The sequence below is a fragment of the Labeo rohita genome, chromosome 8 (assembly GCF_022985175.1).
Source record: "Labeo rohita strain BAU-BD-2019 chromosome 8, IGBB_LRoh.1.0, whole genome shotgun sequence".
NCBI lineage: Eukaryota > Metazoa > Chordata > Actinopteri > Cypriniformes > Cyprinidae > Labeo > Labeo rohita.
Window position 1 is genome coordinate 14790349 of NC_066876.1, and position 24334 is coordinate 14814682.

The following is a 24334-nucleotide window of genomic DNA, read 5'->3' on the forward strand; positions in this document are numbered from 1 at the left end:
TCTTTTACAGAGGCTTTCATTTATTACAAACAGATCTTACCCTGGACTGCGTCCTCTTTGGTAGCTGGTGGGACAGGGTGTGTCAAGACACTGGTAACCCCCCCGTGTGTTAAAGCACATTTGGTTTGGTCCACACTGGACACCTTGTACAGTGCATTCATCAATATCTAAAAGAACAGTAGATTTTCAGATTGTTTTTCACGTAAAAAAACAATTAGGCTTTATAAACAAGAATGTGTATCTGAGGTAATAAAAGGTTTTTTTTTTTTGAAAGAGCTAATGACTCACCTTTGCATGTTCGGCCATTGGATAATAATTGGTATCCTGGCGGGCAAGTGCACTGGTAGCTTCCTATTGTGTTTCTGCACTCATGTTGGCAAGGCTTTCTAAAGGCACATTCATCGATATCTATTATAAAAGAAAAAAAATTAAATAAGGGTCAAGGGTGTTTCCCTGCTTTCATCATGAAAAAAATAAAATAAAATAAGCCCTTGGACCTGAATGGACTGGCCATCCATATTAATATTATAAAAGATAATAAAATAAAATAATGGTCTCCATCCAAGGTGTTTCCCAGTTTTTAAGATTTGAGGGTGTTTTATTATTATTATTAATATTATATAAAAATAAAATAAAATAAAATAAAAAGCCCTTGAAATTTAATGGACTGGTCGTCTATCCAAGGTCCTTCAATTTTTTAAAGGTTGAGGGTGTTTTAATACTGTTATTAAAAAACAAAAAAACTAAACAAAAAAAAAACTAAACAAAACAAAATAAAAAGCCTTTGGACCTGAATGGACTGGACATCTATATTTATATTATAAAAAATAATAAAATAAAATAATGGTCTCCGTCCAAGGTGTTTCCCAGTTTTTAAGATTTGAGGGTGTTTTATTATTATTATTAAAAAATAATAATAATAAAATAAAATAAAAAAGCTCTTGGACTTGAATGGACTGGCTGTCCTTATTAATAAAATAAAATAAAATAAAACAAAACTTGAATGGACTGGTCTTCCATCCAAAGTGCTTCCAAGTTTTTAAAGGTTGAGGGTGTTTTAATACTATTATTTAAAAACAATAAAACTAAACAAAACAAAATAAAAAGCCTTTGGACTTGAACTGACTAGCCATCCATATTAAAATAAAATAAAATAAAATAAAGCCCTAGGACTTGAATGGACTGGCCATCCATATTAATAAATAACTGGTTGTCCATCCAAGCTAATACTATTATTAAAAAAAATAAAATAAAATAAAATCAAAAAAAAATAAAATAAAATAAAAAGCCCTCGGATCTGAATGGACTGGTCGTCCGTATTTATGTTCTAAAATAAAAAAAAAAAATAAAATAAAAAAGCCCATGAACCTAAATTGACCCGCCATCTGTATTAAAATAAAATAAAATAAAATAAAATCCATCCAAAGTGCTTCCAAGTTTTCAAGGGTCGAGGGTGTTTAAATGCTATTATTTAAAAAATAAATAAAATGTTTTTTTTTTTTAATAATAAAATACAGTGTAATGTCACACACCTATGCAAGTACCATCCTTGCTGGTGTATCCAACTGGGCATTCATGCCTGGGACGGCGTGAAGATCCAAGGTGCTCTGGTAGGACTGAGAGGCGAGTAAGGTAAGGACGCTCTAAAGTAGATACCAGCTGGGGCCGCAGCCTGGCTTGCACCCTGGTACTGTTGGTAAAGATATGCCCTCTCTCAAGCCCAGCACACGAGCGACCATCACCCAGAAGGACCGTCCCGGGTGGACACAGGCAGCGGAAGCTGCCCGGAACATTGCGGCATTGAAAAGCACAAGGGCTGGGCACCTGCGCACATTCGTCAATATCTGCGATGCCAAAAATGAACCTGCATTAGCTTTAATGAAACAAAGTATTTTGTACTGTCCGTATTTACATATTGTTTTACATAATTTAAAAATGCTGTGAGTGATTTCAGCCAGTTTGCTGACTTTCGCTCTTTTGCTAATTCCACTTGTAACGTGTATTTGAAATTGCTTTAAGACTCTTACCTAAGCAAGGTCGACCAACACCTTGAGAGCGGTAGCCTCGAGGACAAACACAACCATACCCACCAATAGTGTTCTGGCAGATTTGGCTATAGCGGCACATGTGACTGCCATCCTGGCATTCGTCTATGTCTGCAGAAACAGAAAGGCATGTCTCATTTAAAATAAACTGATTTGTTGAAGTAACAGGGTTTTAATGAAGTTACTCCTTACCCACACACACTCCATTTTCTGCTGTGGTCATGCCAGATGGGCAGCTGTCAAAACACTGATATCCTCCATCTGTGTTTCGGCACTGCTGGTGTGCTGGACACACATTCCTCAAACACTCATTTATATCTGATTATAAACAAGTATAAATGACGTTAAGTAAAATCCAAGTTTAATAAGCTACAGTTTTGATTCTGTTAATATTCTCTAAGCTCAATATTGCCCATGTCATTCAAAAACCTCTATGCATCTTGGTGTGTTTGTTTAAATGTCTCCGTAATTGTGCACTGAAAGAATTTTAAGGAAATTAAAAATATAAAAATATATATTTAAAGGTATAGTCTCAACAAATGAATCCCATAAATCCCATAAGACATGCTATTCAAAAACTCCACTAAACAACACCAATGAACCTGTGAAATTCAATATGGTTTTACAAAGTGACACTGACCCAGACAGCGATGTCCCACCAGCTGGTATCCTGGGTGGCAGGTGCAACGGTAGGAGCCTAGAGTATTAAAACACTGCTGCTGGCATGGAGAAACTGCTGATTCTTGACACTCATCCACATCTGAAGGAAAAGATCTGTTAGTTTACCTTCCTCTACATTCTGGATAGTTCCTGTATCTAGAACAAATCACTTTTACATTCAGAGTTCATTCTAGATATCTCAAGGACTTTTCTAATTGTTGTTGACTTTAAAATTATATAAAGCTTATGAATTCATATAGTATTTTTTTTAAATACCAATATATTTTTTATGGTGGTAAAACTAACCTTCACAGCTGGTGCCAACTAAACTGGGCTTGAATCCCAGGCCACACCTGGCTTGACAGCGATACGTCCCAACAGTGTTCACACACTGCTGGTTGGGGTGACACAAGTGGGAACCTTGGGTGCACTCATCAATATCTGAATAACAACAAAAATCACAGTAAGCAACTGTTGTACTTCCAGGAAAAAAGAGATACATTTTTCACTGCCTTTTATTTTTAATGTGCTAATATCATCTACGAACAATGCACCCTTTTTACGGATAGTGCCATCAAAATACTATATGTGACCCTGGACCACAAGTCTTAAGTAGCAATAGCCATATTGTATTTTATATTTGTAACAATAGCAAAATTATTTTTCTTTTATGCCAAAAATCATTAGGATATTAAGTAAAGATTACATTCCATTAAGATATTTTGTAAATTTCCTACCATAAATACATCAAAACTTAATTTTTGATTAATAATTTGCATTGCTAAGAACTTCATCTGAACAACTTTAAAGGTGATTTTCTCAACATTTCGATTTTTTGCACCCTCAGATTCCAGATTTTCAAATAGTTGTATCTCAGCCAAATATACCTACACTATACTATACTAACAAACCATACATCTATGGAACTTTTAGTTATTCAGCTTTCAGATGATGTATAAATCTCAAGTTCAAAATATTGACACTTATGACTGGTTTTGTGGTCCAGGGTCACATATCAATATTTCAGGTTCAAGTTAAAAGGATAGTTCATCCAAAAATGAAAATTACCCCATGATTTACTCACCCTCAAGCCATCCTTGGTTTTCTTTCAGATGAATACAATCAGAGTTATATATATAAAAAAAAAAAATTGTCCTGGCTCTTCCAACCTATATAGGTAATGGCTGTTGAGAGTCAATAGTCCAATAGGAGTCCAAAAAAGTACATCCATCCACCCATCATAAAAAGTACCCGACACAGTTCCGGGGGGTTAATAAAGGCCTTCTGAAGCTAATCAATGCATTTGTGTAAGAAAAATATCCATATTGTAAACTTTATGAACTGTAATCGCTAGCTTCTGCTAACTGACGTACACATTCACAAGAAAGTGCGATTCCGGTGGATGATATAGAATGTAGGTGTAGCATAAGCCCTGGTGAAAATACACTAGTCTCGTGAGAACCAAGGAAAACCAGTCTCCTTTTTTTACATTTTTCTTTACAAATCCTCGTTTTGTACTTGATAAGCCGATAATTTTATTAGTCGCTTAGTCGCAGAAAAAATGAAACAAGAGGTGGCGAAATCACACAGTCCATGACAGACAGATTGTTAATGGCTTGTCTATATAGTTATCATCTGAAATATGTAAGCAGTAGCAACTTGGCTGCTCAATCTAATGTTAACCAAGGAAAATGTGTGCTTTTCAAGTGTCTGTGCGGAGCGTGAAAGCTGAATAGTAGCGTGATTACTGCATGACAGATGGAGGCACCAGTGCCGTCACTTGCTCTTAAAATACTCTATCATTCTTGGTCATACAGATAAGAGTCATACATCTTTAAAATCTGTAAAGATTCTTTGTTTATTTGTGTATACTCAGAATAACAACAAAATATTGTGCTTTTCTAAAATAATGGAAGCAAACAAGATGCGCTTTCTGCCGTCTCAGTCTCTTTAAACTTGAGCATGTCAAGAAAAAAAACTGATACTGTATACTTGCCTTACAGACATGAAAAGTGTATCTATAGAGAGCGAAATGTCTACGTTCAAATGAATCAATTCAAATGGAAGACAAATAGCCTATTCTCAGATTATGTAATCCATATGTAATCACTACTGTGAAGATCAAAGTCGCTAACTTCATCTCTTAAGCCAAAAACAAACACTAGTTTAACAAACAAATTATTAAAATGTTAAATGCATCCTTATTACTGTTTTCCCTGACAAAATTATAATTATAATGTGCTGTGGCAAGCTTTATGCGTGTGCTTGAGCGCTTACTAGGCTATGTAGCCAATTAAAGGCTCATTATTAAGATTTAAATGGTTTATTAAAAGACATGTGATTAGTTGACTAATGCTTGAAATGAATGACTACTAGTCAACCAGGAAAAATATTTTGTTGAGGGCAGCTTTACTCTACAGTGCTTTCGCGTTGTCACTTCTCATGTCCTACCTCTTCCACTGTAACGCCACTCTCTCGTTAATGTCCGTACGAGAGTTAGTTAGAGATTACGCTTTATGAAGTTTTAAATATGGATATTTTTCTTACACAAACACATCAATTTGCTTTAGAAGGCCTTTATTAACCCCCTACAGGTGTGTGGAGCACTTTTTATGATGGATGGATGCACGTTCTTGGACTTCAAAATCTCAACAGCCATTTACTGCCTTTATAAAGCTTGGAAGAGTCAGGACATTTTTTAATATAACTCCAGCTGTAATCGTCCGAAAGAAGAAAATCATATACACCTTGAGGTGTGGCTTGAGGGTGAGTAAATAATGGGGTAATTTTCATTTTTGGGTGAACTACTCCATTAATCTGTATTAACAAGTGATTTTACTCAAAATCCTTACTTAAGTTTGAGAACTTATGATTAATATAGATCTGACCTTGGCAGGTGTTTGATTCGGTAGAGATGGTGAATCCAGACGGACATGCGCAGGAGAAACCACCCATGATATTATTACAGGAGTGTGAGCAGGGAGAGTCAACAGCACATTCATCTTCATCTAAAGGACAAAGCAACAACAACAACATATTCCAATCACATTCTACAATAAATTTTGTTTTAATATTGGTAAAAGAATGTGAGCTTTCATAGCTAATATCATTTTTAAAACTGCTTAAAGTACATACCGGCACAGTAAGATGCTGTATCCAATACAAAACCTTTTGGACATGTCTTTCCATCTCCCTCTACACACATATGAAACATTGAGAAATAAATGAGATTTATTAAAAAATATTTCTTGTGTATTGATTTGTGAAAGTATATCATTTTACACATTCTTTTTAAATGAGAAACTGTCCCAAGGACTGACCTGGTATGAGTAAACTGGCAGTCATCTTGAACTCCAGGCTTAGAGTGAAAAAGCTGTAAGTGCTACTTATTCCTGTCAGTCTGAGAAGCTGCAGCAGGGGCCCCTGACGAATCTCTGGCCCTTCAAAAACCACAGAATGATTGCAACGTAGGCTCAGAGGAGCCCCGTCCCAAATGTGATTTTGTGAGGACCAGGAATAAAGCTGCCCAGAGCCTGTCTGCACATATGACTCGTCAAACTCCTAATGAACAAAAATAACATTTTACGTGTTACTTTCTGGATGAACTATCCCTTTAAGAGTATTTCTAACTACAGTAGTCAACATTGGAAGTGGATCAAAAAAGTTAATCAAAGTCCTAAGATGAGAATGGGTATTGTTTTGGTTTTAGGACAACTTTGATGAAAGGTTTTGATCCACTTCAAATGTTGACTACTGTATACCTGGGTATTTGGTTTATTTTTATTAACAGCTTTTCTATTTGTACATGCACTACTCATAGGAAATCAATGCTTTTATACAGCAAGAATGCATTAAATGTATCAAATGTGACAGTAAAGACATAATAACTATACAAAAGATTTTTTTTCTTGGTTTCCCCAAAAATATTAAGCAGCACAACTGTGTCATCTTTGATGATAATTAAGAATTCTTTCTTCACCAGAACATTAGAATGAATTCTGAAGGATCATGTGACACTGAAGACTAAAGAAATGATGCTGAAAATTCAGCTTTGCCATCAAAAAACATTTTAAAATATATTAAAATGGAAAAGAGTCATTTTAATTTGTAAAATATTTCAAAATATTTAAAAAAAATTACCGTGTTACTGTATTTTTGATCAAATAAATGCAGCCATAGTGAGAATAAGATACTTTAAAAGCTCTCAGCGACCCCTAATTATTGAACGGTAGTGTACATAAATGCAAGTCAGAGAGTCTTACATCCATAAACTTGAAAGACCAACCTGTAGATTGAGATTAGAAGTCAAAAGCATTGGAGGAACAAAGCCGTTGATCACAATGTCCACTAGCAGAGTCCCCTCTGCATCGAGACCTCTGGCCACATGAGTCAGCTTTAAGACCTCTCCTGTCATTGCAAGTCAGAAGACACATTCAGTGGACAGAACCCAAAAAGTCCTCTGAGAAACACAAAATGTGTTTATGTCTCATTTACAACTACAGACATGTTAATCATGTATGAAAAAGCTGTAACCTGTGTCAAACTCCAGCTGAGATTCCTGCCTGAACTGCCCTTGAGTGAAAGAGAAACCGTTTTGGGTTTCTGGTGATTGATACACTGTTGTCCAGTAAATTGGGGCAAATACAGACACGAGCACTCGCAACAAAGGACCTGTAATGCAGGAAAGTTTCAAATAAAAGATTCAAAATAAAACAGCAATGTCTTACTGTCAGAGAAAGAACATTGTCAGTTTAAATGTGTTGAAAACTGACAAGATGCTCTTTGCTTGGTACTTCTTACTGATGTCCGTTTGAAAGCACACTGTAAAGGTTTTAAAAATGGGACAAGTACAATAGAAAGTTTATGTTATCAAGAACCAGATTCTCATGTTCTTGTCAGCTAAAGGTCAACATAGCTTTGATTTAGCATGACTGATCGCTTATATACATGCCAAACCACACTTTGTATGTAAATACACTCACCAACACTTGGAGGAATGTTCTCTACATGGGCCTCCAGGGTGCTGGTGCCATCCTCTTCATTCTCTGTGATGTTGGCTTCTAGGAAGGCCACTCCAAACTCCTTCTCATTTATCATGCCTATCAGACTGCCCCGTGCACGCCGCGGAGACTCGCCTACACAACACAGAAAAAAGACAAGTGTGCAAGGGTTCTTGTAGTCTGCACCATCACAGAAAGTCTGAAGCACATTTTACATTAAAATGGAAGTTTTTTGGTGTCCTAAACCTACAAGGAGTAACGGCATATTCTACGAGTGCTTTTGAATATTGTTCACTTCTGACAACAATCGTATCATAAACCACCAACAAAAATATGAACGTACGTGATCACTGGAGATTCATTTGAAACATATTAATACCAGGTGGAAGCGGTAATGCCACTTGTAAAGCATTTTTAAAAATTTGTTTCTTAGACTTTTTGTTTGTCATGATAATCTTTACAAATGAACACAATATATAACCTTTGAAGTGTAAATATAGTTGGCAGAAGTAAAACGTAGCCAAACACAGACTATAATTATTGACATAAAATATATCAGTAATACAGCTGCGGTAGAATCCTCTATTTCAAAATCGCGCTATATCGCTGTTTTACCTTTTTTGTTGAGGGTCTTTGATCTTCTTTGCATGTTTACTTTGCAAACACTGGGTCGGAACTGCAGCGATGTAGGATGATTTTGAAATGATTTTTAAGTTGAGGGAGAAAATACGAGTGGGGTTTTTTTTTGACATACCCTAACTGTCTTGAGCCAGAATACACAGAGTTTAGGGAGAGCAAGACAAGATGAGCGTTTTAAATGTTATTATTTTTATAAATTGTATTATTTTTATGAAAATAACCGATTGTTTCGCTAGATAAGATCCTTCTTCCTCGGCTGGGATCGTTTACAACCACATTTGAGATCGTTTGAAGCCGCATTTAAACTGCATTTTGGAAGTTCAAACTTGGGGCACCATATCAGTCCATTATATGGTAAAAAATCCTGAAATGTTTTCCTCAAAAAACACAATTTCTTTACAACTGAGAAAGACATGAACATCTTGGATGACAAGGGGGTGAGTACATTATCTGTAAATTGTTGTTCTGGAAGTGGACTTCTCCTCTAAGCCAAAAGCCTTGAACAATGGAACATTGGAAGTGAACATGCTAATCTGTGGAACTCATTTCTTGGTTTTGACCTACAAAATTGTCATCCCTACATTATTCTATTAAGATTTAAAACTATATTGTTATTTCATTAAACATAGATTTACCCGGACACAAAGAGGCCTGACAATTTCTGGAATCGACATTTGGACCCTCACACGATGGGCCGCCATTGGCTGGTGGTGGGTTGTTACAGAATCTGATTCGTTCCTGGATGCCTTGCCCACAGGAGACGCTGCACGGGCCCCACTCTTCCCAGTTTGAGTAGCCCCCTGGGACTGCAAAAACAGTACAGAATGTGAAATTACTTTAAATATGAATCTAAAATATATATATATATATTCAAATAATAATATGGATATACGCTCTAATAATATAATTTCTATCATGACAACTCTCGGAAGATTTTAGCATGGTAATGGAGATTTTATTATCTTCAATAGTAACTTGCGTCAGCTACGCTGCTGAACTGCTGCTGCTGTTGGTTATTGCTGTTGTTGTAGACTATTGCTGATGCAAAGCAAGTACAGGAACTTGCCACTGCCAATACATATGCAGATATGCTGCAGCGAGTACTTAAAACATACTGCTACTGCACAAATAGCATATATAAGAACCTGTAACAGATCTATACAGGTGGAGCTGGGGAAGTGGAAGCTTTCAAAGAAACTCTGAAAGCATGCTGTGAAAATGTAAAGCAGCAAGCTTATGGGCTGTGTATGCAACATGCAACAATCAGCTTGTGCTAAGTAGTTTAACGCTGTGAATATCATCAGTTTGCGTTAACAACCCATCAGCCTGCACCATCTAGTGTTTCATGACAGAACTTGGCATTTACCTTGTACTTTCAGAGATATTGTTCTTTCTGCAACGCCCGCCTCACTTTCAGCAACACATCTGTACTCTCCTGAATCTCCCATCTGAAAAACACACACTTTTATTTTGCACACACATTTCTTTCATTAGATTGTGGAGTGGTGAGCTGGACAAACAGTCCTTGATACAGTAAAAAGCCTTTAGAATCTTACTCAATCGTTTTGACACTGCACCAAAATACTAAATAATGTAGTCATTGTTCACTCAGATAAGGACTGGTTACCGTAGCACTGTAAAGAGCCAGAGAACCATTGCGAAGGGGATGAAACCGCAGAGAGCCAAGTATTGGCTGGCCATCTTTGTGCCACCGCAAGGAAGGGACAGGGTCCCCGCTGACAGCGCAGTCCAGCATGGCTGCTCTTCCCTGAACTACAGTCTGAGAGGTGCGGGCTTCTCCTCTCAGCATGGGAGGTTCTGTAAAGACAGAGTGCATGCTTCACAATACTGTAACTAGCTGTTTATATTAGAAAAACATAATTTAACATATTGCACTAGACAGCCACAAGGCATCATCTAGAACAGTGTTTCTCAACCTTTATGACTTTGAAGACCTCAATATGTAAGCTGGAAAATGTATTTATTCAGCTTTAGTTGATGTATAAATCTCAATTTCCAAAAATTGACCTTTATGACTGGGTTTGTGGCCCAGGGTCACAAATATTCTTTAGCAATCCCGTTTTTTAAATCAATTAATTTACATTACTTTTTCATTTTTTTGTTATTTACAGAATCACCAAAATAGATATTTTTAAATTATTTCTTGGCCTGAGTACAAAAATATGTATTCTTTATAAAAATGTCTATGGTGTTTTAAGTTTTTTTTTTTTTTTTATATGACTTTTCTAGGTCTAAAATTAGGCAAGTTTTCCAACACTGTGGGAACCATGGTTCTTCAATTACATAAACATCTTAAGGGAATTAATTAAAACAAGAGATAACTTAATTTTTTTGTTTTGTTTTTTTTTTAATAACTGTAGTCATTTTGTCCCCCTTGTGGTTGAGAAACACTGATCTAGAAGCATTCAAACACTACCACTTACTCTGTTTTACACTGAACATATTTTTACAGATTGTTGGATGTGATTTTTAAAATAAATAATAATGCATACCTCTGACACGCACAAATGAAAGAGCGCGTATGGATCCTACAGTGTTCTCTGCAATGCAGACGTAGGTGCCACCATCACTTACAGTGACATTGTTAATAATTACTGAACTTCTGCCAGACCCATCAACACTTGGACCTGTGGGCAAAAACAAGAGAATTCTTGTTATGCTTGAAAAATGTATCGAAGGAAAGACGATTAAGTTCTCTCATACCTGTATAGGGCCTGTTGTTGACAGTCCAGATTATGGTGGGGGGTGGAGTACCCTGAGCATGGCAGGATAGGGTGAGACTTTGCCCTTTATTCAACGTCACATCACCAGGTAACTCTTTAAAAGCAGGTCTCATGTTGACAGACAGCCGAATGTCCCGTCGAGCTGTTCCAGCAGTGTTGGTGGCCACACATGTGAACAGACCAGCATCGCCAGGCTGCAAATGCATAAAGTAACATCATGACTTTATATGAAGGGTATTTTAAACGGGCATTTATGTCAAGTAACATGCATATTACCGACCTCTGCCCTCTCGATAATCAGTTCTCCTGACCTCAGCAGAGTGAATTTGCCAGGTAGGTTTGGCACAGGTACTCCCTGTTTCTCCCAGCTCACTCTGGGCTCTGGAAGACCCTGTGCTGGACATGGCAGAAGTGCTTGAAATCCCTGGACGACAGACATCTCTGACTGACCAACAGAAATCTGTGGTGGGGCTAAAAGGAGAGGAATATAAACATATTTATGAATACAATGTATACTTATAGGTTTAAAATGCTTAAGACCACAGTCTGATGAAATGTAATTCATATGCAGTGTAATGCTAAATATCTTTAGCATTTTTTATTTTATTTTTATATAAATTGATATATAAATTTATATTATATAATGAATTATATAATATAAAAATATATACATACTTGAATCTATTCATTACACTGTTTTACATTTTAAAAAAAAGCATTTCTTCTTCAGGTATTTTTATCATATTTTCTAGTAAAAACATGAAAACATATTTAAAATAACATACATATATCTACTTAAAAGCTTATTTATTTTAAAATGATATATAATATTAAATATAATAATTAATTTTAAGACGTACTATATATTATAATAGCATACATTTTAAAAACATATAATAATTAATGTTAAGACAGTTTAGTTTTCACCACACTGTGAAATGTTAAAAACAATGTTTTTAAGCATATAATTTCTTAAATTTTTGCCAAATTATAATTTTTCAGTGGAATGTTTAGCATAGGATATGTAGATATCTTAATTAAAAATAAAACAAAAACAGTTTTTTTTTGGTGGCGTCAGGCTTTTCAGAATATTAAATGTTTCAAAACAGTTGTAATTTTATTTTATATATTACTAAACATATACAATTATTAACATATGTTCTAATACTCACATTAACGGAATGCCTTTTTTCTTGTTTTAAGTAGAAATTGTTGTTAAACTTATGATTAAAAAAACATTTTCTTCATCAGTTATTTTTATTTTATTTTCCAGTAAAAACAGTAAAACATATTTAAAACAAGATACATATATCTTTTTAAAAGCTTCTTTATTTTAAAATATATAATATTAATATAATATTAATTAATTTTAAGACTAACTATATAATATAATAGCACCCAGTGTTGTTTTCACCACAATTAAATGTTTTTAAGCATATATTTTCTTAAATTTATGCCAAATAAAATTTTTTTAGTGGGGTGTTTAGGATAGGATGTTTGGAAAATTAGACAAAAATACAGTTTTTTATTTTTTTGTAGCATAGCAGTTAAGATTTATTATATATTTTATTATTTTATATATATTAATAAATACATATAATTCTTAATATATATTCACCACATAGATATAACTTTTTTCCTTCTTGTTTTAAGTATAAATTGTTGTTAAACCTATGATTTAAAAAATAATAATTTGCCAGTGAGGGAGGACGTCGTATATACGTGGACAATGATTCTCTTGGTATTGTGTGGAACTCACTTTGCAGAATAAGTCTGAGGTCATGGCTGGCTCTACCAGCGTTGTTTCGGGCTGAGCAGGTGTAGATTCCTGCATCGCTGCGTTGAGTGGCAGTGATGTGCAGGGTGCCGTTGGAGAACAGTCTCAGGTGTGCGCCCTCCACCACAGGCCTACGCTCCCTGTGCCATGTCACTTCTGGCTTTGGCTGACCATCTGCAGTACACTCCAGACTGACCGGCTGGCCAAGAACTGCCGTGTATTCCAGACGAGGCACAGACAACACTGGAGGAACTGTCACAGAAACAGTGAGTTGAATATGCAACTGAATCTTTAGTTTAAGATACCGTACAGGCAGAATTCTTTAGATAAACATGCTGTACCTTGTAAAATGAGGTTGGTTCTTCCCATGGCTGTTCCTGCTTCATTCTGTGCTAAACACTGGTATGTTCCAGCATCTCCAAGAGTGACCCGTGAGAACTTCAAAGCTCCATTGGAGAGCACGGTCAGTCTATGACCTAGAAAATACCCACAGCTATAACATATATGCCAGATCATTTATTAATCAAAATTCTTCTACCAAAAGCACTTACGTCACACATTGTCTCTGAATTAGTGTGTTGATACAACAAGATGCTTAGACTTTTTGCACATTAGAATAATAATATTATTAATATTTCCTGTTTTACAACTTAAACTGTTAGCTAATCAAATTTCAAGAACTAGGCTACAACCAAACCAACCTGTTGCCACAGGAACGCCCTCTCGCTGCCATGTAATGGTGGGTCTTGGGAATCCTTGTACTTCACAAGGCAGAACCACTGAGTGATGTAACACCACCTGGACTTCCTCTGCCATTGGTCTGATCTCTGGAGGCTCTACCCAAACCAAACCATATATTTTGGTAACCGCTCATACTAAGTGTGCTTTTTATTCATAAGATGATTTCAAGTGACATAATATCATTATTACTTCTGTATCTTACCCTGTACAGTCAGAGTAACGTGTTTGTAAGCCGCTCCAATAGAATTACGGGCAGAGCAGGTATATTTGCCAGCATGACTAGGTGTTGCAGCCAAGATCTCCAGTGCACCTACAACATAATGAAAAAATTACAAATAAATAATCTACTAAAGCGTAGGTTTAGAAATATCAGTAACAGCTGAAAGCATGTAGCTTATGGTGGAAATTTGTCTCAGATTTACCTGTGGGCAGCACACGGTAACTGCCCCCTCGAGCGCCCAACTGCATCCAGTTCTTGTTCCAGCTGATGACAGGTTCTGGACGGCCCGTGGCATGACAAGGCAACACGACAGGGGACATTTTAACAGCTGTAACACTGCTGACATCATCTTCAATTACAGGAGGGACTGAAAAAAACAATATGAAAATAATTAATGAATATGCACATACATACAGTATAAGTTCACCTTATGCTGCATTATACAGTTGAGGTCAAAAGTTTGCAGAATCTGCAAAATGTTAATTATTTTACCAAAATAAGAGGGATCATATAAAATGCATGTTATTTTTTATTTAGTACTGACCTGAATAAGATATTTCACATAAAGATGTTTACATATAGTCCACAAGAGAAAATATATAAAAATGACCCTGTTCAAAAGTTTACATGATTCTTAATACTGTGTATACTTCTGTAATAGTTGCATACGAGTTCCTCAGTTGTCCTCAGTGTCAAAAGATGGATCTCAAAATCATACAGTCATTGTTGGAAAGGGTTCAAATACACAAAAAAAAGGTTAAAAAAACAAAGAATTTGTGGGACCTGAAGGATTTTTCTGAAGAACAGCGGGCAGTTTAACTGACTCATGAACAACTATCAACAGCTGTGGATCATTCAGGTAACAACACAGTACTAAGAATCAAGTGTGTGTAAACTTTTGAACAGGGTCATTTTTGTCTAAATTCATATACTATTTTTTCTCGTGAACTATATGCAAACGTCCTTTATGTGAAATATCTTATTCAGGTCAGTACTAAATAAAAAAAATAACATGCAGTTTAAGGTGCATATAAACTTTTGACCTCAACTGTATGTACAGTTACCTCCAAAAGTATTTGGACACGTCATCTTTCATTACAATAAATGCCACTTTTTTATATTTTCTTATATAAAATAACAGTTCTTGAGGCCATAGTATATGAGTATGAAAATGTATTTTCTATCTCTTATTTTCCATGAAGCTAATACACAATACCTTGCAGAATAACCTCTATAACCCTTCGCTCTTCTCCAACCTCATTGGTCACTGTGCACTCAAAGTAGCCCTCATCCTCAACAGACGGTGAGGTAATGATCAGAGATCCAGAAGACATTAACCTTCAAAATAAAAAAAACATTTATTAAAGATACTAAAAATTACACCAGCTCATTCAAAGCTTGTGAACCTTATATATTACATGTTACATTATTATAAATAAACTGTCAGTAACTAAGGTAAATCTGTATAAAAAAATGAAAATATATTATTTTTTATCAATTAAAACTAATTAAAAAATACAAAATATGCATTAAACATTATATATTAAAATATGACTTTAAACCTGTAAGCGCCAGACTGAAGATCCACATTAAGAGGTGAGCCGTTCCTTTTCCAGCTCACCTGAGGAGCAGGTATGCCTGTGCTCTCACAACTCAACACTGCTCTCTGACCTGTGACCACCGTCACATTAAAAGGGCCAGGGCTGATTGAAGGCCCAACTGAAAGGATAAATGAGGACAGAAAAGACTAAATTAGCTCATTTAGGAGGTTGTTGAAAATGCTATTTTGTCTCTTTAGGGGAAAAAAAAGAGAAAGTGCTCTGCAGTACTGTAGACTTTAAGGTCCATGCCGCGATGATCCGATCCTGCCTGATTGGATACACTGCAGTAATAACGCCCGACATCGGACAGCTGCACAGACGCAATGCGCAAAGAGCCCTCTGACAGCAAGGTGAATCTGTGAGTAGGCAGAGATACAATTTAGTTGATGCCACTTTGATATATTAAAAAACAAACTCAAGTTCACTTGATTGCTTGATGTTTAAACTTGCCTGCCATTGTGAAGTGGGACTGGACCACCATCTTTTCTCCATAAGACGGATGAGGAAGGCCCTCCCTCCACCTCACATGGCAACACTGCATCCTGATTGACATGTGCTATAATCAGTGAGCTGCCCTCTCTGATGACCGGTGGCACTAAATGAACATAATCAAAAAGCTGTTATTTCCTTTAAAGCAAAGACTGACTCATTGTGAATTAACAACATCATGTTTGGCATTAAAGGACCAGTTCACATAAAAACGAAAAAAAAAAAAAAAAATTATATATATCTTGTCGTATTAGAATTATAAGGTTCTATCTGACATATTTGTCAAAATGGAGTTTTTCACATATGTTTATTCTGTGACAGCTTATTTACATTATGTGATGTTTCTTTTGTAAGCTGTGTACATTTTGGGCTTTTCTTTAGAAAACAAAAATTGTTCAATTTACAGAAATCTATGGAACGCAAAAACTTTGAAGCTCAATATCTCAAAAGTGCTCAGAATGCAGACAGAATCTCATAATATATATATATATATATACATATATATATGCATAAAAATTTACTCACCATCATGACGTTCCAAACTTGTAGGACTGACTTTCTTTTGTGGAACATAAAAATAGATGTTTTGCAGGATATCATCTGACATTACTATTCAAAAAATTCAAAGGTTTGGGGGTCAGTGTGACTTTTAATACTTTTATTTAGCAAGGATCCATTAAACTGATCAAAAGTGACAGCAAAAGATTTCTGTTTCAAATAAATGCTGTTTTTGAACTTTCTAATATCAAAAAATCCTGAAAAAAAAAGTATCAGTTTCTACAAAAATATTTTTGCTGTTTTTAGCATTGATAATAATTAGAAATGTTTCTTGAGCATCAAATCATTAAATTAGAATGATTTCTGAATGACCATGTGACACAGAAGACAGTAATGACTGCTGAAAATTCAGCTTAACCAGCACACGAAATAAGTAGAATTTTAAAATATATTAAAACAGAAAACAGCTATTTTAAATTATAATAATATTTTACAATATTTCAGATTTTCCTGCATTTTTAATCAAATAAACACAGTCTTGGTGACCATAAGAGGCTTCTTTCAAAGACATTAAAATCTTACCAACCCCAAATTTTTGTACAACAGTCTATATGCTTTAAGTGTATAAGAAGTTCCACAGAAGAAAGTCTCACACGTTTGGAACGACATGAGTGTGTTTGACACAAACTTACAGAGAATCTCTACAGTGAAGAACAGACTGGTGCTGCCAGCAATATTAGTGACCACACAGCTGTACTGTCCACTATCCTGGGTCCGGACATCTTGAATTTCCAAATACTGTCCACCAGCAATGGACTGAATTCGACCTCCCAACTGAGACAGGCAGAAAAGGCAGACCAATGTGATTGTAATATATGAATGTAATAGTTACAAGTACATCCGGAAAGTACACTGAACAACTCACCTGTAGTTTGACATCATCCTTGTACCACTCAATCTCTGGTGGAGGGTCACTGTCGGTTTGACATTCCAGTGTCAAGTGACCTTTGGCTGGAACCGATACAGTTCTGACGTCATTAGAGCCGAGAAGAGTGGGTGGAACTGAAAGTGACCGGAAAAAACAAATGATTCACCTGATATGACCTGATTTTTTTATGATATATTTTAAAATGCAATTTATTCCTGTGATGGCAATCTGAATTTTCAGCAGTCATTACTCTAGCCTTCAGTCTCACATAACCCTTCAGAAATATGTCAATTTGGTGCTTGAGAAACGTTTCTTATTATTATCAATGTTGAAAACAGCTGGGCTGTTTGACATTTTCGTGGAAACTGATTAATTCTTTGATTAATAGAGAGTTCAAAACAACAGTATTAATTTGAAACAATCTTCATATACTCACGCTGAACGCGAACCCAATGGTTTCTACCATCCTCTCCGGCTGGGCTACTTGCAAGACAGGTATACAGACCTGCGTCCTCCACCTATTCCAAAACATACTGGCATAACCACAAAGCCACAAACAAATACGAAACCTACCTATTACAAACAAGCTACACCTTCATTTAAATAAGCACCTGAACTTTGTTGATTCTGAGCAGCTGCCCATCTCTCTCTATGATTGCCATGCTGTCTTGTAGCGGACGCCCATCTTTAAGCCAGCTAAGGGTAGGAGGTGGAAGACCAGTCGCTATACACTCCAGTTCCAGAACACTGTCCACTGCAATCAGCTGCTCCTCAGGAGATGAAGAGCCAGAGATCTTGGGAGGCTCTAATATGGGACAATATATCCTCAGATTTAATACTTACATCATATACTATGCCTAAGAGGAAATGGTGATGGAAACAATGTGAGATGGGATAAAAACTGTGTTCTCTTGCAAAACATTTGCATTCTCATGTAAAAGTATTGTGTACCCCCAACAATCTTTGCATATGCAAGAAAAACACTGATTTCCACACAAAAGGTTTGCAAATGTTTCACAGCAAACACAACGTTTTGTGAGAGAAGGCTTTGAAATGTAATTTTTCCTCCCATCTCATCTCATCTTTTTTTTTTTTTACTACCACTACAGTATCCCTTTAGGGGCTCAAAAACTCAAGAACCTTCTATTATTTCTTTACTTATGTTTATATTTATATATGGAAGCCTTTTTCCGTCACTGAATATAAATTAAAAAAGGTAATTGTGACTTTTTTTCCTCACAATTCTGACTTTCTTTCTCGCAATTGTGAGTTTACATCTTGCAAATCTGCCTTTTTTTCTCAGAATTGTGAGATATAAACTGAGAAATTCTGAGAAATGAACTCACAGTTGTGACTTTTTCTCAGAATTGCGAGTTTATGTAAACTCACTGAGTTTATGTCTCGCACATCTGACCTTTTTTTAGAATTGTGTGATATAAACTTGCAATTGCAAGTTATAAAGTCAGAATTGCAAGATATGAATTTGCAATTCTGAGAAATTGTGAGAAATATGCTCTCAAATTGTAACTTTATTTCTCAGAATTGCAGGTTTTTGTAAACTAACTTTGAAAAAAAGTCAGAATTGCAAGTTTATATCATGATTCTGCCTTTTTTTCTCACAACTGTGAGATATAAACTTGCAGTTGCAAGTTATAGTCAGAATTGTGAGACATAAACTCGCAATTCTGAGAAATATACTCACAACTGACTTTTTTCTCAGAAGTTTATTTCTCAGAATTGCGAGTTTATGTAAACTCGCTGAGAAAAAGTCAAAATTGTGAGTTTATAGCTTACACATCAGACCTTTTTTTTTTAGAATTGTGTAATATAAACTGAGAAATATACTCGCAAATTGTGACTTTCTTTATCAGAATTGTAAGTTTGTTTCTCAGAACTGCGAGTTAAGGTAAACTCACTTTGAAAAAAAATGTCAGAATTGCAAGTTCTCACGATTCTGCCTTTTTTCTCAGAATTGCATGATATAAACTCGCAATTGCGATTAATAAAGCAATTCTGGGAAATATACTCACAATTGTGACTTTTTTCTCAGAATTGTGAGTTTATTTCTCAGAATTGCAAGTTTACAAACTCACTGAGGAAAAAAGTCAGAATTGTTGCAAATCTGACTTTTTTCTCAGAATAAACTACCAATTGCGAGTTATAATGTCAGAATTGCGAGATAAACTTGCAGTTCTGAGAAATAAACTCGTAGTTCTGAGAAATTAAGTCACATTTCTGAATTTTTTCTCAGAATTGCGAGTTTATATCTCGCAATTCTCACTTTATAACATGCAACTACAAATTATTAAGTCAGGATGGAGATACAAACTCAAAATTCACTACTGTGTGTGTGTGCACTTGGATGGGTTAAATGCAGAGCACAAATTTTGAGTACGGGTCACCATACTTGGCCACACGTCACGTCCTTTCCTTTTCTTTTTACATTTTTTTATTTAGTGGCAGAAACAGGCTTCCATATTTATACATTTGCTTTCAGCTGCAAATACCTAGCACGGTTAGGTTGAAGGTCTTGGTACTGCTCCCTGCTTGGTTGCTTGCCACACAGCTGTAGAGGCCTCCATCACTGGGACCCACATCAGAGAGCAGGAAGCGGGTTTCCTGTCCATCCAACAGAAGATTACGGTGCAGTGAGAGCGGTTGGCCATCTTTTAGCCATGATAGAGTTGGAGGAGGCACACCACGGGCTTCACAGGTCAGTGTTACTGAAGAGCCTTGGACCACGGCTACCTGCTCAGTTGGCTCTGTGCGCTCAACAGCAGGGGGTGCTGACAAATAGCAATGGTTAAAAATGTTGAAATGTTGTGTATTTGAGATTATTTGTTAAACGACTCTTCTTTAAAAAAATTGATCAGTTAAAAAGTGTTTCTGCTGTACCTTGCACTTGGAGGTCAAAGTTGAGCTCAGCTGATCCAGCTCGGCTACGAGCCACACAAGTGTAGATGCCAGAATCAGACAGCTGTACTGGTGCAATTCTGTGCCGACACAAGGATACAGGACACTGTCAATCTAATGTTACATCTGGATTATCAGAAATTGTAATGTGTTATGTGTGCAAAACTGACCTAAGCAGAGTATCTGCAGAAAGCAGGCGGACACGGGGTGACAGGAGTAAAGGATGACCATCTCTCAGCCAGCTGATTTGAGGTTGAGGAGTCCCTGTGGCTTTGCACTCCAGTGTGACCACACTGTGCTGAGTGGTGTGCACCTCACGGGGCACACTGGTCTCCCCGCTTATGGAAGGAGGAACTGTAGTGCAAAAAGCATGGAAATTATTTAACAGATTTGTACTCTGTATGCTAAAACACTATAGAAAGAAAGCTGCTCTCACCCAAAACAAACAAGGTATAGATCTTGCTCTCTTGGCCAGCAGAGCTGACAGCCAGGCATGTGTATGTTCCTGCGTCTTCTGGCCTTACGTTCAAAAGTGTTAGAGTGCTCCCATCTGGAGAGACACTGTAATGCACATACACATCAGTGTAAGTTAGTGCAACTATGAAATATAAATAAGCTTCTCTGTTGAGAAGTTAGAATAAAAATGAAAAGAATAAAAAATAAATTTTAATATTTATTAATATTATAATTTTAATTATACATTGGGGTCAAAAAGTACATTTTTATACAATTTAATACAAAAATTCATTACAAATAATATAAGCAAACATTTGGACTGAAAGGTGTAGGAATTCAAAAATATTATTATATTATATTATATTATATTATATTATATAGGAGTAAGAATAGTTATAATATTTATATTTATATTAATCTAAACAATGATTATATTACATTATATATATTATATTATATTATATTATATAGGAGTAAGAATAATTATAATATTTATATTTATATTAATCTAAACAATTGATTATATTATATTATATTATATTATAAGCATACCAACTGGAGTGGAAGTTGTACAAAAAGTGTTCATTCAGTTTGTTTTCATAACATTTCTTTATTTATAAGTTAATTTTTTTTTTTAATTTATAAAAAAGAAAGAAATCAATGAATCTGTGTGTGAGTATGAATAATTTACTATATATTATATTATATTATATTATTAAAAATATGATTTATAAGTTTACTTAAACAGCGGGGTCAAAAAGTCACACTAATGATTTTTTTATTTTCTATTTTTTTTGTTTAATACAAAATGTTAATTACAAATAATATTACAAGCAAAACAATAGGAGTGAAAGTGGTAAGAATAAAAAAAAAATGTTTTCATAAAGCTTCTGTACTCTTTTTTGTATTCATTATTTTTCCAATGTGTTCTCAGCGTTAAATAATTATATAATATTATTATTATATAATTTTATATTATATTATATTACATTATATTATATTATATTATATTATATAAGCGTACCAGTTGGAGTGGAAGGTGAACAAAAAGTGTTCATTAACATTGTTTTCATCACATTTCTTTATTTTTCAAACTTAATATTTTTTATTTATAAAAAAGAAAGAAATTAATGAATCTGTGTGGGAGTATATACTTTATATATATATATATACACACATATATATATATATATATATATATATATTAGGTTAGATTAGATTATATATAAGCATACCAAATGGAGCGGAAGGAGTACAAAAGTGTTCATTAAAATTTGTTCATAACATTTCTTTATTATTTTAAACTTAATTTTTTTATTATTTATAAAAAAGGAAGAAATCAATTAATCTGTGTGGGAGTATGAATACTGTAATATATATCACAATATATTATATTATATTATATTATATTATATTATATTATATTATATTATTAAAGATTAATTAGTAGTAGTAGTAGTAGCAGTAGTAAGAAAACAAATAAATTACTGAATTGAGTGTATGAGTCTTACTCTATATGCTCTGCATTTCCATTCTCAAGAGTCTTTCCATTCTTCAGCCAGCTCACTTTGGGAGTAGGTGTACCCATCACCCGACATTCAAGAGTCAGTTCCTCCCCAACAGATGCACTGACCTCTGACGGGTGGCCAGAATCTACAATGGTGGGTGACGCTGATGGTGCAAATACACTTGGTCATTTAGAGTTTATGAATCAAACACAGTGCGACTCAAAAAAACAAGTGTACAGTTTTACCATATATAGTAAGTGAGTAGTCTTTCTGCGTCTGCCCTTCACTGTTTTTGGCAATACAAGTATAAGTGCCCGCATGAGAGGACTGCAGAGGACCTAACTCCAGTCTGTTTCCTCTTGCTGACCAGTTCCATTGCAAACTGCTCTCTACACAAAGAAACAAACAACAAAATGCATGAGTAAAACATATTCAAACTAACATTTGAACGTGTGCAGTATTTAACTGACCGATAGGAGAGCCGTCTTTCAGCCAAGCAATGCTGGGTACAGGTACGCCAGAGGCCTCACAGATGAGGGTGATGTGTGAGCCCATGTTTTGAGTGAGAGTCTCATGAAGAGGCCCCTCCATTACAGGAGGCACTAAAAGTGAAAGTTAGTAAAACTTACTGCACCTGTAAGGGATATAATGCATAAATTTTGCATGTATGCTGTGTTTTAAAGACTCACCATGCACTGTGACTCTAAAGGTGCGATCTACTTGACCTGCAATGTTGGACACCTTACAGGTGTACACCCCGCCATCAGCCACCTAAGGAAAGTCAGAAACCACTTTAACAAAGCCGTAATTATAAATACACCCCTTATGTATACATTTATGCTTCAGGTTACACTAACGTTCAAAAGTCTGTTTTATAAGGAAGAGTTTTATGCTCACCCAAGCTGCATTTACATACCTGCACCCCAACTATTTCAAGTTGCTGGCGCTCTATCCTCAAACCATTCCCAGCAGCCAGCTGAAGTCCATTACGATACCACGTGACCTCTGGTTCAGGGATGCCACTGGCTTCACAACGCAGAATAAGCGATGACCCAACCAGAGATGTCATAACCTCAGACTCTGATTCAAGACGTGGCACCAGTGTAGGCAGGGCTAGAAAGGGCCAGATCAAAAATGTGTAAATTGCTATATTAATCTACGGAAGCAATTAATTAACAAAAACACCCATAGTCCTCTAACCATAGACGGTAAGGAGAATGCTCTTCTGGTCTTGTCCGGCTGAGTTTGTGGCTGTACAGACATATTGGCCGGCATCCTGCTGTCCAGCCCTGGGAATCTGCAACATCTGACCGCCTTTGAACAGGATGATGGCACATTACATTAATGCATACATGCTTCATGAAGCATAATTGATACACACAGAGAGTTATATTTAGACTGCAACTCACCTGGCAGTATGTGGATGCCAGTGCTAAACTCGAGCACCTGCCCATCTTTGGTCCAGATGATGTCAGCAGGCGGGTATGCCTGCACATCACACAGCAGAGAGATCATGTGACCCTCCACCACACTCATATCCTCCTCCCGGCGGCCCACAATCCTTGGTGGAACTAAGAAAAACGCATGCTGTATTAACAGTGTATGACACAAATAGCTAATTAGCTATGCTCCTATAATCATTTATTTGACTATCGTAAAACAATAACATTACGAAATAATATTAGAATTTAAAATAACGTTTTTTAAAAAGACATGTATTCACCTTTGATTCAATTTAATGTGTTCTTGCTGAATTAAAATATTAATTTAATTCAAAATAATCTCCTGGTAGTGTACATCTTTTCAGTCTTTCTGGATAAGGATTTTTAAATATTGTTCAAATCCAAGTGATTTGCCAATGAATCTTTCAGACTGAACTGTGAAATGTTTGACAATTCATTGGAAATAAGAACTGACTTAAAAATGATTCGCTCACAAATCAGACATCAGATCAAGTTATATGTTACTCAATTTTGCCAATATTTGCCTAAGAAATAGCACTATTTATCATTAATGAAATTTCCATTCATTTTTAAGATTTTATTCATTTTCGTGATATTTTCGGGGCTGAAAAACAAAATTGTTTCCTGGTCTTCCATGATTGTGGGAACCCTG

The 24334-nt window shown here is 35.6% G+C and overlaps 1 protein-coding gene across 1 annotated transcript in view; it reads right to left on the reverse strand.

Annotated features, from left to right (window-relative positions):
* The window catches only part of hmcn2 (hemicentin 2), a 94950-nt gene that overhangs the window by 1243 nt on the left and 69373 nt on the right, over window positions 1-24334 (reverse strand). Inside the window, 43 exon segments of the mRNA XM_051117996.1 lie at window positions 41-167; window positions 289-408; window positions 1533-1844; window positions 2028-2156; window positions 2238-2363; window positions 2686-2805; window positions 3012-3146; window positions 5594-5713; window positions 5841-5900; window positions 6026-6266; window positions 6991-7112; window positions 7239-7376; window positions 7688-7840; window positions 8980-9150; window positions 9711-9792; window positions 9972-10162; window positions 10858-10992; window positions 11069-11282; window positions 11369-11559; window positions 12848-13117; window positions 13207-13341; window positions 13567-13701; window positions 13809-13916; window positions 14029-14193; window positions 15043-15164; window positions 15389-15545; window positions 15656-15783; window positions 15878-16022; window positions 17107-17248; window positions 17340-17476; window positions 17779-17860; window positions 17954-18147; window positions 19850-20128; window positions 20238-20335; window positions 20426-20609; window positions 20692-20816; window positions 22223-22382; window positions 22465-22608; window positions 22690-22821; window positions 22909-22990; window positions 23136-23332; window positions 23420-23533; window positions 23629-23790. Of these exon segments, the coding sequence (XP_050973953.1) occupies window positions 41-167; window positions 289-408; window positions 1533-1844; window positions 2028-2156; window positions 2238-2363; window positions 2686-2805; window positions 3012-3146; window positions 5594-5713; window positions 5841-5900; window positions 6026-6266; window positions 6991-7112; window positions 7239-7376; window positions 7688-7840; window positions 8980-9150; window positions 9711-9792; window positions 9972-10162; window positions 10858-10992; window positions 11069-11282; window positions 11369-11559; window positions 12848-13117; window positions 13207-13341; window positions 13567-13701; window positions 13809-13916; window positions 14029-14193; window positions 15043-15164; window positions 15389-15545; window positions 15656-15783; window positions 15878-16022; window positions 17107-17248; window positions 17340-17476; window positions 17779-17860; window positions 17954-18147; window positions 19850-20128; window positions 20238-20335; window positions 20426-20609; window positions 20692-20816; window positions 22223-22382; window positions 22465-22608; window positions 22690-22821; window positions 22909-22990; window positions 23136-23332; window positions 23420-23533; window positions 23629-23790 (6484 nt within the window).